The sequence below is a fragment of the Squalius cephalus genome (genome assembly GCF_949319135.1).
Source record: "Squalius cephalus genome assembly, chromosome: 16".
Lineage (NCBI taxonomy): Eukaryota > Metazoa > Chordata > Actinopteri > Cypriniformes > Leuciscidae > Squalius > Squalius cephalus.
Window position 1 is genome coordinate 23225001 of NC_137137.1, and position 14792 is coordinate 23239792.

At 36.5% G+C, this 14792-nt stretch overlaps 1 protein-coding gene across 5 annotated transcripts in view; it reads left to right on the top strand.

Moving 5' to 3' along the window:
* Positions 1-14792, top strand: part of magixb (MAGI family member, X-linked b) — a gene marked incomplete at its 5' end in the record, with an annotated part of 84930 nt that overhangs the window by 64719 nt on the left and 5419 nt on the right. For 4 of the 5 annotated variants that reach the window (XM_079896776.1, XM_079896774.1, XM_079896778.1 and 1 more), the window contains one exon: positions 13703-13903. In XM_079896776.1, coding sequence (XP_079752902.1) covers positions 13703-13903 — 201 coding nt within the window. The remainder of the gene's footprint in view (positions 1-13702; positions 13904-14792) is intronic. The other variant, XM_079896775.1, reaches the window with a different exon arrangement.

Below are 14792 nucleotides of genomic sequence, written 5' to 3' on the forward strand. Positions count from 1 at the left end.
ATCTCGTTCGCTCTCTTATCGCCCCTCCTCTTATCTCCATCTCTCTGTCTTTATTCCCTCCTTTTCTCTGCCTGTCCACCTCCCTCCCTCCCGCTCATCTCATTCACCGACTCCAGATGCCAAAGGAAAATGAACCCGCTACAGTAAGCAGTTTGCTCGCACAGCGATACAGAGGCTCGTTCTGTTTTGTTCTCTTCAGTTGTTTGTTTATGCCCTCCATTAGTTTTCTCATTATGACCCTTCCGCGTGATCGCTCTCACATGTGTGGGGATTTAAACGGAGTGTGATCCGGGATCGGGACCCTGCCTCCACACACACACATTAACACACACACACACACACACACCAAGCCATGCTGGAGAGACTGCAGTCTGCCTTGAAAAGTGTGAAGGACTCCAAACGTAAATATTTTTTTCCTCTTACTTGATTTCATCCCTTATTTCTTAAAAAGACAGTCAGCTAGCTGTCATAGTACTGTTGTGAGAATGTCAGTGCTGATGCAGAGTGTTTTAAATGGGAGAGACATGTAGTGCTTTACTATTATGTGGTTTTAATAGGCTCTATGGCCTGTTAATTTGAACTGTTATGACAGATAATATCTGCAGTGCGTTTATACATGTTTTGGTATAGATATGCGGATATATGCTGAGGAATAATTTATACAGTTTGTTACTGTATACAAATATCTTTCGCTAGTATAAACAGTATTAAAATCATTGGAAACCCCCCTAAAAGAAAAACAAAGTTGTGTGTGTAAAAATCTGATCTTTACAGTATGCATAGAAACTAATTACACAAATTATTTTATGGTCGTTTTGTAACATCAGGTTGTTTTTGACCCGTCGAAATTAGTTTGGGGGACTTTTGCTATCAAAAAACAGTTCTTATTTCACAAAGTCTGACTGAAACATTCCCCTAGACCACAAAATACGTACACACACACACACACACACACACATTGGGGGTTTATGGGGTCATTCCATAGACATAATGATTTTTATACTGTATAAACTGTATTTTCTACCCCCTAACCTTACCTATCACAGAAAATGTTCGGCTTTTTTTAGATTTTCAAAAAAACTTCATAACACACACACACAAACACACGTTGGGGTTTTATGGGGACATTTCATAGACATCATGATTTTTATACTGCACAAACTGTATATTCTACCCCCTAAATCTCTGCTTTTTTTTAGATAAAAAAAAAAGGTATGATTTATTAGCTGTTTTCCTCCTGGGGACTGAAAATGTCCCCACAAGGACACAGATTTTGGATATTGCCATCCTTGTGGGGACATTTTGTCCTCATAACACAGGGTTTACCTGGAACACACACACACACCTATTATTGTGACAGTGCAAAAGCCCACTGCGTTCTCTGCTCTTGGCTTCAGATACAGCAGTACTGCATTGTACCTAAATCAATTGCACATCTGCAGAACATCCTCTATTCAATAACTAGCAAGATAAGCAAGATATTATCTTCATCTCATTCACACCAGTTCGTATTCATACATCTGCTTCAGTTGTGATATATTTTAAACAATCATTGCAGTAACTGAATGCTGAGGCTTGTCATCTTTAATTACGTTTTGTAATTATTGGCTCAATGAATTTGATGAGTAATGTATTTTTCTGACAGACTTTTTTCCAATCAGTTGAAGCTGCTGTTTGCTAACTCTGTCAGAAGTGCTTGTGTGTTTCTTACAAGTTGTGCACATATTCTATTAGATTTTTAGTGCTTAAGTGGTTGTTAAATGTGTTAAATTATTGTTGCACTGAAATTCTAAATATTATGGAAGTAAAATGAATTAGTAAAAATAGCGTTTTATGCCGTCAAAAACACCCATAGCTATTTACAGCATTGTTAGTTATTTTTATTAACAACTGTCACTATTTAAACAGTCATAACTAGTATATTTGATACTGTATTGGGAAAAGCTATACTGCTGCAGTGCAACACAAGTTCATAATGAGCATCACACACTCTTTCTGTGTCTTTCTCTTGTCCCGCTCAGTCTCTCACTTGTATTTTAGTATGCAGCGCTGGTCTTCTGAAGTGAATGGTGTAAGAGTGCCAGCCAGTGCATTTCAGCAGCTGTGGAGCACTTTTATTATTGAGATGAAGACTGTACAAAGACTGCTATTATATTACAAACTTTCATCATGTTACTTAAAAGACGCACTGTTTGTATCACTGTGCTCATCTGTTTGTTCTAGACAGACTGTCAGTCTGTGGATTTTACAGCAACTCTTTCTGCAGGTTACATCATTATGCCAGTAGGTGGCAACAAGTGACTATCTTTATGAGTAAGTGAGTCACTGAATCATTAATTCAACTGATTCATTCAAAACACTGGACCATTCAGGAACCAAATAAGTAACTGTATTATGAGTGAATCATTAGCCCATTTCACACAGTAATCCCAGTAAATTACCGTAAAATTAAGCGGCACCAAAATACCGGTAACTAAATTCAGTGATGTCAGACATCGGAAATAATCTTTAAACGTTGTGCCGTTGTCTTCATCCTCCCGCATGTGCAGAACCCCTTTAGTTTCACTATCTGTTCAATTTGATAACATTTTTTGACTTCTGAGTGACAGGCGTAAGGGGATGATGAATGTGTTTTATCACACATAATGTGTTTTTTGCTCTTAAAAACACAAGACATGCATAATAGTATTCAACTGCAGAGCCGCAGCGCTGATGAATGGAAAAGAAGGCTTTGTCTTGAGCGTGACACTGAAAAAGCTGCAAAACACGGCACAATAGTCAAAGATGTTCATCTAGTGCATATTTACATAGAAAACTATTAAAAAGAAGCAGAGCTTTACTGTAAACAGCGCAGAGTAATTGTGTTATTTCCATAAGAACTTTATGATTTGCTCAAAGCAGACTTCTCACTTCAGTGCATTCTGATTTTGTACATGTTCATACCGGTAATCTTCATTCTTTGTTCACACATACCGGTAATTTACTGGTAATGTTACAACTTCTCATACTATAAAATGTCCGAACCGGTATTTCTGAAAATGCCCTTTTCACACATGATCTCTTATCAGTACTTTATACCAGTAATTTTACCAGTAAAGACTGTATGTGTGAAAGGGGCTATTGAATTATTCACTCAGTCGATTTGTTTGAAAAACACAAATTCACTGACTCTGAAACTCCACTACTGTGTATTGCTTGTTCGACTCAGCGGTTCATTCTATTTTGACTTTGGAACTATTTAGGTGCGAAGACAAACTAACTACCCTAGTGAAAAATAAATATACTAAAATGTATTTGAAATACATTAATTTTATGCTAAGTATACTAAAAATACATTTACATATCCATGTACTTAATAATAATACCCTGCAATTGTACCTTTAACCCTTTAGGCGCCAAGTTTTTTTTTGAAAAAATGCTGGATTTTGACATCAACATTTCAAAAGCTTGTGGATTGAAAGGATCTTAAATATAGAGATCTACTGTAAATTAGAAAAATGTTGGGGATGACTGAAAGTTTATGTGGGGTGTAAATATACTAATCTAATTTGCATATTATGACGTCATCAGGGGGCGGCCCTCTTGAATTTCATAATATTCAGGAAATAGTAGATATTGAACTGATGTTTGAACTTATTTGCATGTTTTATTTTTATTTATCCTCATTCCAAATGATGAGAAAAGAGGAAACCAACAATAACAGGAGAAAGTACTAAATTATTACTATACTATATAGTAAAACGCATGTGAACAGTAGCCTACTTTTTGATCAGTTCATCAGTAATATTCAGGAAATAGTAGATATTGAATTGATGTTGGAATTTATTTACATAAGAGGAAACCAACAATAAAATAGGAGAAAGTACTAAATTATTACTATATTACAATACTTTAGTAGTAAAACACATGTGAACAGTAGCCTACTTTTGGATCAGTTCATCAGTAATATTCAGGAAAAAATATATATGGAGTGGTTTTTTTTTTTTTTTTTTTGTCTTTTTATCCTCATTCCAAATGATCAGGAAAAGAGTACACTAAGCTTACGTCCACCCCTGCCATCCCCGTTGGGCAAATGGTCAAAATGATCTGTTTGTGCTTCGTGAACACTCGCACCTTGCACGGCGGCACCATTGCGCGGCAAAGATGTACCGGGAGATGCGCGCGCGGCACGTTGCGCGGCAAAGATGTACCGGGAGATGCGCGCGCGGCACGTTGCGCGGCAAAGATGTACCGGGAGATGCGCGCGCGGCACCATTGCGCGGCAAATATGTACTGGGAGAAGCGCGGGCGGTACCATTGCGCGGCAAAGATGTACCGGGAGAAGCGCGGGCGGCACCATTGCGCGGCAAAGATGTACCAGGAGAAGCGCGATCATTAGACGGCTGATCGTCATTTCCGAAAGGCAAATATTCCTCTTCAGAGTCAGAATCGGTGAATAACATTTGAACACATCCTCACGGACCACAGTACAAGTTTTTATTAGCCATTTTCTCTCACAAATCTCACAATTTACTCAGACGCTCTGAACTGAACTGCTTCCGCATCAATGACACGATCGCTCACTTGCTCTGCTGTTTCCTCCAACACTTTGAATAGGAACATGACGTCATTTTGGTCTTGAATCGAAGTATTACATGTCTGCCATCTAGTGGTAGGGAATACAAATGAGATATTACACCATATTAGGATCTACAGCCTGTTTTATTAAGTATGACGTCTTGTCGCAATTTTGCGACTTTGGCGCTTATACTAAATTGGTGTTCTTAAACTATATTTTGTACTCAATCCACTTTAGTTATCTGGAAATTGTGCTGAGGTCCAACTAGAGACTGTTCTAAATGCAAGTATACTTTAGGTACACTATATCCTTAATTTAAAGACTGATATTATACAGAAATAATACTATCCTTACTAATAGTGATATTAAACACACTTTAGGCTTAAAGGGATACTCCACTTTTTTTGGAAATAGGCTCATTTTACAACTCCCCCAGAGTTAAACAGTTGAGTTTTACCGTTTTCGAATCCATTTAGCCGAACTCCGGGTCTGGTGGTCCCACTTTTAGCATAGCTTAGCATAATGAATTGAACCGGACAAGACCATTAGCATCTCTCTCAAAAAAATGAACAAAGAGTTTCGATATTTTTCCTATTTAAAACTTTGCTGCCGTACCATGGTCCATGGGTGAAGCAGGCGTAATGATATGACGCAGCGCATGCCGCCTGATTATAGGCTACTGAGCTGGGGACTATTATCAGGTGCTGCATCATATCATTACGCCTGCTTCACCCATGGTACTGCAGCAAAGTTTCTTGATTATTACGCAGCAATGAGAGTATAGTTCCTAGACATATCAGCCTAGAAAATCGCAATTTCTCATTTTCCGTCGGTCTTATTACATGATGTGACTACAGAAGAGTCAAGTTTTAAATAGGAAAAATATCAAAACTCTTTGTTCATTTTTTTGAGAGAGATGCTAATGGTCCTGTCCGATTCAATGATCTATGCTAAGCTATGCTAAAAGTGGTACCGCCAGACCCGGAGATCGGCTGAATAGATTCGAAAACGGTAAAACTCAACTGTTTAACTCTGGGGGAGTTGTAAAATGAGCCTATTTTCAAAAAAAGTGGAGTATTCCTTTAATATTAGGACATGTGCATTGTGCAATAAAGAGGTACTCCAAATAAAGTTTTGCTTAATATGAAATGAATGTATTTTAAATGCATTTTGGTATAGTTTCTTTTTTCACTAGGGTAGCAATATCTAAATTGTGTCTACAATTGCTTAAATATTGTGTCTACAGTTGCTCAGTATTAACTTTTTGTTGTTTTACTGTGTATAAAAGCACACTCACAAACATGCTGTTGGTCTGAATCTCAGCACGGCTATGATTGCCTACGGCCTCGTGTCTACAGCCAAATCAAGCGTTTGATTTGACAGAAATCTGTATAGTGCAGAAAGAGTAATCAATATTTTTGCTCTATTTTCCTGGAACATTATAGATTTCACATATGTATATTTGCTAAAAGTGAATTTTATCTCTGTTTTGGAGTACATTAGCGTTTATGCAGATGGCTTCAAAGCTTACAGCCAGGTCTGTTAAAATATTATGTATGTGTTCGTGAATAAGAAGTGTCTTGTGCTGTTCACATGTTTCAGCTTAACTCCGTAACTTACTGCCTGTTTGAAGGTGGTCCAGTGTTTTCCAGCATATCAAGACTAAGTGTACTGTACTTGTCTATGTGTCTTACATTCTGGCCCATTTGTCGGCATTAGTGTGGGAAAGCACATGACTTGAACAATACTTCAAGCTCAATATTGTTACACAGTTTTCAGCTATCAAAGCAGATCTTGACAGCATTATTCATATTTCATCCAAAACAAAATTATGTCATCATTTACTCACCCTCATGTAATTTCAAACCTGGCTTGCTTTCTTCTGTGAAACATGAAAAAATATATTTTGAAGAATGTTGGTGATCAAACAGTTTTGGTTACTATTGACTCCCATTGTGTGGACAGAAAAAGAGATACATTTTTTTCTAAATATATTTATGTTCCACAGAAGAAAGAATGTTATATAGATTTGACATGAGGGTCAGTAAATGATTTTACTTTTGTAATTTTTTTTAAAGAATTTTCATTTTTGGGTGAACAATCTCTTTAAGCTGAACTGTGTAATGTCTTCAATGATAAAATACTTTCTCCTATCCCAGTTTAATGTGCTCAGACATGTATAAGTAAGCAGTTTGTAGGATGATTTCATTTTGGTTTGGGACGGGACAATCTGTTTGTATGAGCAATGGCAGGAGTGTTTGAGAAGCCTGTTTGAAAGCAGTTATGTCTGCAATTCAGAAATTACACACTTCCCCTTCAGTCAAGAAGTCTCAACATTAAATTTAAAACTATTTAAAACCAACAATTACCTGATGCATGAATTATTTATTATTCATAAATGCAACATAATACATATTTAAATTTAATTACTGTAAATTAAATGATAGTTTGACCCTCACAGATGCAAACGATGTGCACAATTTAAATTTACTTAAGAAAACATCTGTTGCAATTTGTGCATCGTCTGATGACTTTACCATCAGCAGGTTATCCTCATCTATTTGTTATCTTTTTATGTTCACGAACTCCATGTGGTGAGCCAAATTACCAAATATGAGTAACAATGAATCCCAATGTCTTGATGTTTTTGTGCCTGGTGTCATTGGTGTGAAGAGACGATGACTTGCGCTATTTATTATAACATATCTACTGAGAAACAGCTAAATAAACCGATTGTCATGAGGACACAAAATGCAGCCTATATGTTATTTAAGATACTTAAAAACACAGTTTAATGTCTGGTAAGAAACATTTATAGTTGTTAAATTTTCCCAATTCGCTCGCCATTGGCATTGACATCAAAAAGTGAATGTTTGAACCCTGACTGTAATTTGTTTACAGCTGAATGAGTTTGTGCTCTAGAGAGTAGCAGAGGATGGGGGATGGAGGTATTGGATGGAGAGGTAATGTAAAGAAATGAGAGGAAAAAGAAGTGACAGCTGATATGAGGGGGAAGAAGATGAAGGGGAAGAAATAAAGATGCAGGAGAGGTCGAACAGATGAAAGATGAAAAAGTTTTAAGAGGTTAAAGATGGCTTATGTTTCACGAACGTTGTCTTGGCAACAATGATTCCGAACCAATGTAAATGTGGTCTGCTCTTTATACACACTCACACACACACGTCAGTCGTCAGCACTCTCATTCAGCGTTCAAGTGTTTCCGGAGGCTGAATCTGTATGACTCACACTGGATGCTGCATTGTGTGAAAACTAATGATTTTCAGTGACAGCCGTGATTACGACTCTCTTCCACTCCACTCATAACTCTACTTGTCTGTTTTTCTCAGCTTTACACTTTCTCGTATTGAAAGGGCTTTATTCATTGTCATTTATTAATTTAGTGATTTGTCATAACAGATGTTTTAATAACATTTGAATCATGTCTAGTGGAGAACACAAATGAACTCTGCTGGCTAGTCAGACCAGTAGTTCAGATTTTTACTTTCTCTGCAACAAAAATGCATATGTTTTATGGTAGAAACATGTTTTTTTGTGTGTGTGTGTGTGTGTGTCATCAAAATATATTTGCAAAGCAGTTTACAACAATTAAAGTCTTATTAATATCATATTAGGAAATAACAGTCATTTATTTATACATTTCTAGTCATTCTACAATAACTGAATCTTTGAAGACTAACTCATTTTTTGTCCAGAACAACATAATTCTTGATTTAATTCATGAGCTGAAAGAGCGATTGTCTGAATCTCACTAATAAAAAGTCACGTAAGTAAAGTCAATTCCATATTTACAATTTTACAATATTTACAAATTTTTTTTTTTCCTCTTGAATACATCTGTGGAATATTCCTAGCATTATGCCCCCCCAAAAAAAGGAAATATGAGATACAAAATTACAATGGGCAATATTTTTAATACAGTAGGAAATATTTAAAAGTTTATTGTTTTTGAAAAAAATACTTGTATACTTGCCAAGGCTGCATTTATTTGATCAAAAATAAAGTAAAAACAGTAATATTGTGAAATAGTATTACTATTTATAAGACAATTTGATTTGATTTTTTTATAACTGTTTTCTATTTTATTTTATTTTATTAAAATATTATTTTCTATTTTAAGTTAATTTATTCCTGTGATGGTAACTCTGAATTTCCAGCATCATTGCTCCAGTCTTCAGTCTCACATGATTCAAAAATATTTCTATTATGCTGATTTGCTTCTCAATAAACATTTCTTACAGTCAATAATGAAAACAATTGTGCTTACTTAATATTTTTTAACTGTTATAAATGTTCTTCTGGATTCTATAATGATTAGAAAGTTTAAAACAACAGCATTTATTTGAAAAATAAATCCTTTGTAACATTATAAATGTCTTTACTGTCACTTTGTTCAATTTAACGTACCCTTCCTGAATGAAAGTATTAATTTCTTTCCGAAAAATCTTACTGACTCCAAACTTTTGGACGGTACTGTACATATATTTGATAAGTATTATCATTTATTTGATAATATCTGTGGTTATTATTCAAACATCTGATTGTAAGCTGTATTATAAGGCATTATGAATGCATTACATATAGGCTCTCTACGTAACATACTGCTGCCATCTTATCCAGAGTGACTTATTTTTATGTCGGGAACAGTCCCTCCAGAGGAATCAGGAGTAAGTGCTTTACTCACAAGCAGATTAGTGATGGGAACTCCGAGCACTTTCCTCTTCTTATATTTCCCATTATGGGATTTGAGCCTTTGGGTTTACCAGCCCAGACATTTAACCACTAAAATGCCTGCCAACCCTCAAAAAGCCAGGTCAAAATGATTAATTATTGAACTTGAGCAACCATAATCACATAAACATCATTTAGCAAACACATTTATCCACAATTAATCCACATATGACCGCCCATATCATTAACGTATAAGTCTTAAATGTACAGTGCACAAAGATGGTGGAAATGGTCACATAAGATTCAATTACAACTGCTTTTGTATGTTTATGTAACATTATAATGTGTAGAATATGGAACTTATCATAGACACTTAAAATGCCAATCAGGCAACATTAAAAGTCAAATGGTACTTGGATTGTCATTAACATTATGGTCTTAGTCAATTAGTGTTTTGAGTAAAAGCAGAATCTGTAATGCGTAACACCTCCCAGGCAGATCTTACTCTGGCATCGGCCCAGAAACGTAATAGAAAGTCATGTTAATCCAAGACGCTAATGCTAGTTCTTACAGATATCCCCTCAGGGATAGCATGAATTTTTCCCTTTGAGCTAAAGCGAGTCAGCATTAAACATCAATGAAGATTTCTGTTTCTCAGCTCTCTGCTTACAGAGGTTCATCCCCGAGAAAATAGAGGCAGGACAGAAAGAGAGATGTGTGTGGGCATGTGAATATTTTTGCCTCCAACAGTGTGTGTGAGTGTGTGTTTCTAAGTAGGTCGGCACAGGACAAGTTTTTGTTCTTGGTAATGGCGTGCGCTAATGGAGACGGGCAGATTGACTTTAGGGACAAAGACGTGGACTTACAAGGTCATTTCCCTTTAGTGTCTGCACGTGACTTTTGGATTATTATTGCTCTATGTGTACACAGACATTACCCCTACTAACTGATTTAAGAAACTTCCAGTTTAGACTCAACAGCTGGTTCGGTTTAAATAGAGAACATATTTAGCAAACTAACAACTGTAACAAATGTAGGTGCATGTGTTTAGATACAGTACATACAGTGATAGTCAGAATATTTGACTATTTATTTATTGGATGAGTTGGACCAGATGGTTGAGGGAAAGCACATAAATGTAAAATACTGTTTAAAAGTATCCCATGATGCACCTCATGAAGATCTTGAATAAAAAACGAGTTGCCGCAACTTACTAATTACGTTATGTTTTACTAATTCGTTCCCTCGTTTTACTAAAGCATGGCCACGTTGTTCCCTTGTTTTAGTCAAATCAAAATGAGGGAACAGATGAGTTCAATGTGGCCATGATTTACTAAAACGAGGAAACAAATTAATAAGTCGTTGGAACGAATTCTTAATTAGTGGCCATGATTTAACTAAAACGAGTGAACAATTTAGTAAATAGTGGCCACAATTTATATTATTTTGTCTGCATGTCATGTGCGCGGCTCTGTTTATTACACAGTAAAAAAATAAAATAAAAAATTCAAAGTTGCAAATAAAACAAAGATTATTTGTTCGATTATTCGTATGCTTTAAACAGAAAATACACTCAATTTTTGTCAAAGTTTTAAAAATGATAAAAAAGTAAGATGGTGTTTCCATGTTTTGTTTTGTTTTCTAACTAAAGTTATCCATATTTTCTAACGTACAACATAATGTTTTATTTAAAGCAGGGGTGCCCAATCCTGCTCCTGCCGATCGACTGTCCTGCACAGTTCATGTCCAACCCTAATCAAACACACCTGACTTTAATTTTCAAGTGATCCTGACGACCTTAATTGGTTGCTTCAGGTGTGTTTGATTAGGGTTGGAGATGAACTGTGCAGGACAGTCGATCGGCAGGAGCAGGATTGGGCACCCCTGATTTAAAGCATGTAAAAATTTGTCTTCAAGATTTCACTTAAAGAATGTAAAAGATTTAGAGCTTTGAAAACAGTATGGATTTATAATAACCGCCACTGTCTAGAATGTAAAGCACCATAAATTATAAAAACAATTATTAGTATTTGCCAAATTTATAATAATTTATTAAAATGTATCTCATGTGAATTGGATTTATACCTTACTTCAAGTAAACCACTACAACATTAAAAAAAAAAAAAAAAAAAAAAAAAATTCCTGCAAAAGGTCTCATTTCTGTATTTAGCTCCAGATCAGAAGTCTGTAATCTCTTATCTGTCTGTAATCCCTAACATCATATCAGCACCACGATGACTGTGATATTAACGACTGTAAGGATTTACGTTAAATCTACATTGATAATCTGACTGCGAGCTGCGTCAGGTTTCTGTAGGTGACATTCTGAGAGGATCTGCAGCAGCGACAGAATCTCTAATTCAGACGTATATTAATGATGGATGCCTTTAAAAGCCACCCTGGAAAGAGTTTGACATTGAATGAGAGAGAGTAACTTTTTTCTTGCCACACTGATGAATAATTTCCCTCTATCTTTCTCTCGCAATCTTTCTCTCTGTCCCATTTGAATCCCTCCCACTTTACTCTTTCCACCCTCCATCCATCATCTCTCCCATTCCTCTACAGAGAGAAAAATCTCCATAGAGGTTTCTTTATCTGCTTCCCCCAAGATAATCCATCTTTATTCTTATCTGTGTGTTTTTCTGCAAGTCTTTGCTAACTGTCATTGTACACATAGGGGATAATCATGCAATATGATTTTAGTTTATTTATTTAACATTTAATAACGGCAAAACTGATTAAAGAGCTTCACAGGCAAGTAAATTACAATAATAGCAATACATAAACAGGTATTACACAAAACAAGACAGAAAAATTAAATTACACATAACAATAAATTATACATACAATCACTACACTCTCAATAGTGCCAGGACTGGTGACCCTAACTCATAAGCCATTGTAAAGAGATACGCCTTAAGCGAATATTTAAAAACCACTCAGAAGAGGAAGATTTTAGGTACAAAGGCAAGCTATTCCACAACCGAGGTCCTGCCACCGAAAAATGCATGATCCCCCTTAAGTTTTAAGCACATCTCTCCAGACAGCAACAGAGTATTAGATGACCTTAAGTACCTATTGGTCTGATAGTAAGAGAGATAAATAGTGTGGTGCCAAACCATTCAAGGACTTTGGAGCCAAAAACGGGTGTGCTACTTTCCCTCTTTCTAGTGCCAATTAAAAGTCTGGCTGCAGCATTTTGGACCAACTGGAGATGGGATAGACAAGATTGAGAGACCCCTAAATACAATTCTGTATTGTGACTCAGTGTTTGGCATGGTAATGGTTTTTAATGGTTTTAAAATGTTGATATATTTGCTCTTAACGGAATAGATCTTCTACGCTGCTGTTGTTATTGCTGCTGCTTCAGAGCAAGTACGGGACTTGCTACTGCCAATACATGCACGACACACTGCTGTGAGCAAGTAAGACATGCTGCTGCTGAACAATATAGCGCACATGAATTTCCCGAATCTATACAGGTGGAGCTGGGGAAGGTGGAGGGTTTCTGAAAGCGCACTGCACTGGTAAGGCAAATGCTAACCAAGTATTTGAAGGTTGAGCATGCAAGCTCATTGGCTATTGATACAGTAGGAACCAATCAGCTGTTCCCTGTAGAGAATGATGTGATTGCAAGTAGGTTGAGTTGAGGACCTATTAGCCTGCGCCATCTAGAGTTTCATGACAGAACTTTGTATTGAGTTGCAATAGCTCAATTTCAATGAAATAAAAGCTTGAATAATAGTCATTGAGTGGGAGGAAAGGTTTAATTTTGGCAATCATCCTAAGCTGAAAAAAATGCTGATTTGACTGCTGAATTTATCTGTTATCAAATTTGAGTGTGGGGTCAAAAATGACCCTTAAAAATGAATGATTTTGGAGTCGTTCAGTTGAAGAAAATGTTCCGCCATCCAGCTTTTAACATCACAACACAAAAACGATTTTTTTTTCTGAAGATCTTCAGTTCCTGCTTGCTCTTTTCTCTTTCTTCCGTCTGTCTCATTCATACTCTGATTTGCCCAACGAAATTATAGTCTATCAGATGTATAATTGAAGACTTCAGATGCAAAAACCTCTAAGTCTGTCTGACATTTATCTTTTAAATGAGCATTTTTATGCGACTCTTATCAGTGGCATAAGACATTTCAATAACTGACAAATAACCTTTTCATTGCCATGAAAGTGCATTTACTGATCCTAACATAGGGGCCTGATAAAAATGCTTATTTAAAAGAAAAATGTCAGACAGACTTCAATTATTGCTTCTCTCTGATAAGTGTCAGTAAGAAACTATTAAGCAGTGCCCTAGCAACCATATAGAACTCCTTCTTAAAACACAATAGCAACACATAACAATGCTCTATACCCTAAACAGCCTGATATTGTGTTGTCAGGGTTTGCAGAGTCAAGCATCTCTCTTGATGTTAAATGAATATTTCTCTGTTTCTTCTGCAGCAGCGTCTCTGCTGCCTCACAGGTTTGTGACGGTACGCAGAGGCAGTCCGGCGGCTCGCAGCGGTCAGATCAGGCCTGGGGATCGTCTGGAGGCGGTGGATGGGAGATCAGTGGTGAATTTACCTCACAGAGAGCTGGCTCAGATCCTGAGGAGAGCTGGAAACACACTCCGCTTGACCATCGTACCCCGCGCCAGCGCTCGTAAGTGGATTACTTCATACACCTGGGCTGATCGTTTTTACTTTATTAAATAAATGGTGTCATTTTTTCAATACGCTCCATGCAAGAACGTTGCTGACGTATTTCCGGTTGAATCTCAGCCAGTGTCTTTACTTCCGCATAGTGCATTCTATAGCGAAGTGTACTAGCGGCAAAACTTTCATAAAATTCATTTTCTCAGAAACGGAGACAACGATTTTCCAACGACAAACCGATTCGCTAGTCGGATTTCGCATGATATGAGAGAATACTCACCCTCAAAGTTGTCGATGTAGCTCGAAATATATAATTTAAAGACATTCTCTTTCTTACTCTTGCTGTGACAGCTAACTGCCTCACAATATTGTTAACATCATTCATATTCACCGCTGGAAGTTCTTGTAAACAGCAAGTGTAATTTGCAATTATCTCCACTGAATGCAAAAACGGCTTCCGACGCAACACCGGATGTAACTGAGACAAAACGCGGAAGCGATTGTGCATAGAGCCTATTAGCTGTTGATAATATTAAAACAAAAACTTATCCTAATACCCATCTTCCCTCAGATGGTGGAGGACAAATAGGCTACAAGTATAATATAAAAGTATAATATATAATAGCATAAATGCCATATCAACTTCAATACTGTTTAAATGTATCCCATGATGCAGCTCATGAAGTTGGTTGCTGGTTGAATGTCCAGAGATTGAATCTAGACAAAGGACATCTACATTGAGAAAGCTCAAATATTATACACATAAATATTTATTTATTGTTTGTTTGTTTGTTTGTTTGTTCACTACTGATCTTTTTTACTTTTTTTACTTTTTACTATAGATATATAGATATTATATAAATAAACATTGTAACAAAATTGTGTCCTAATACCTT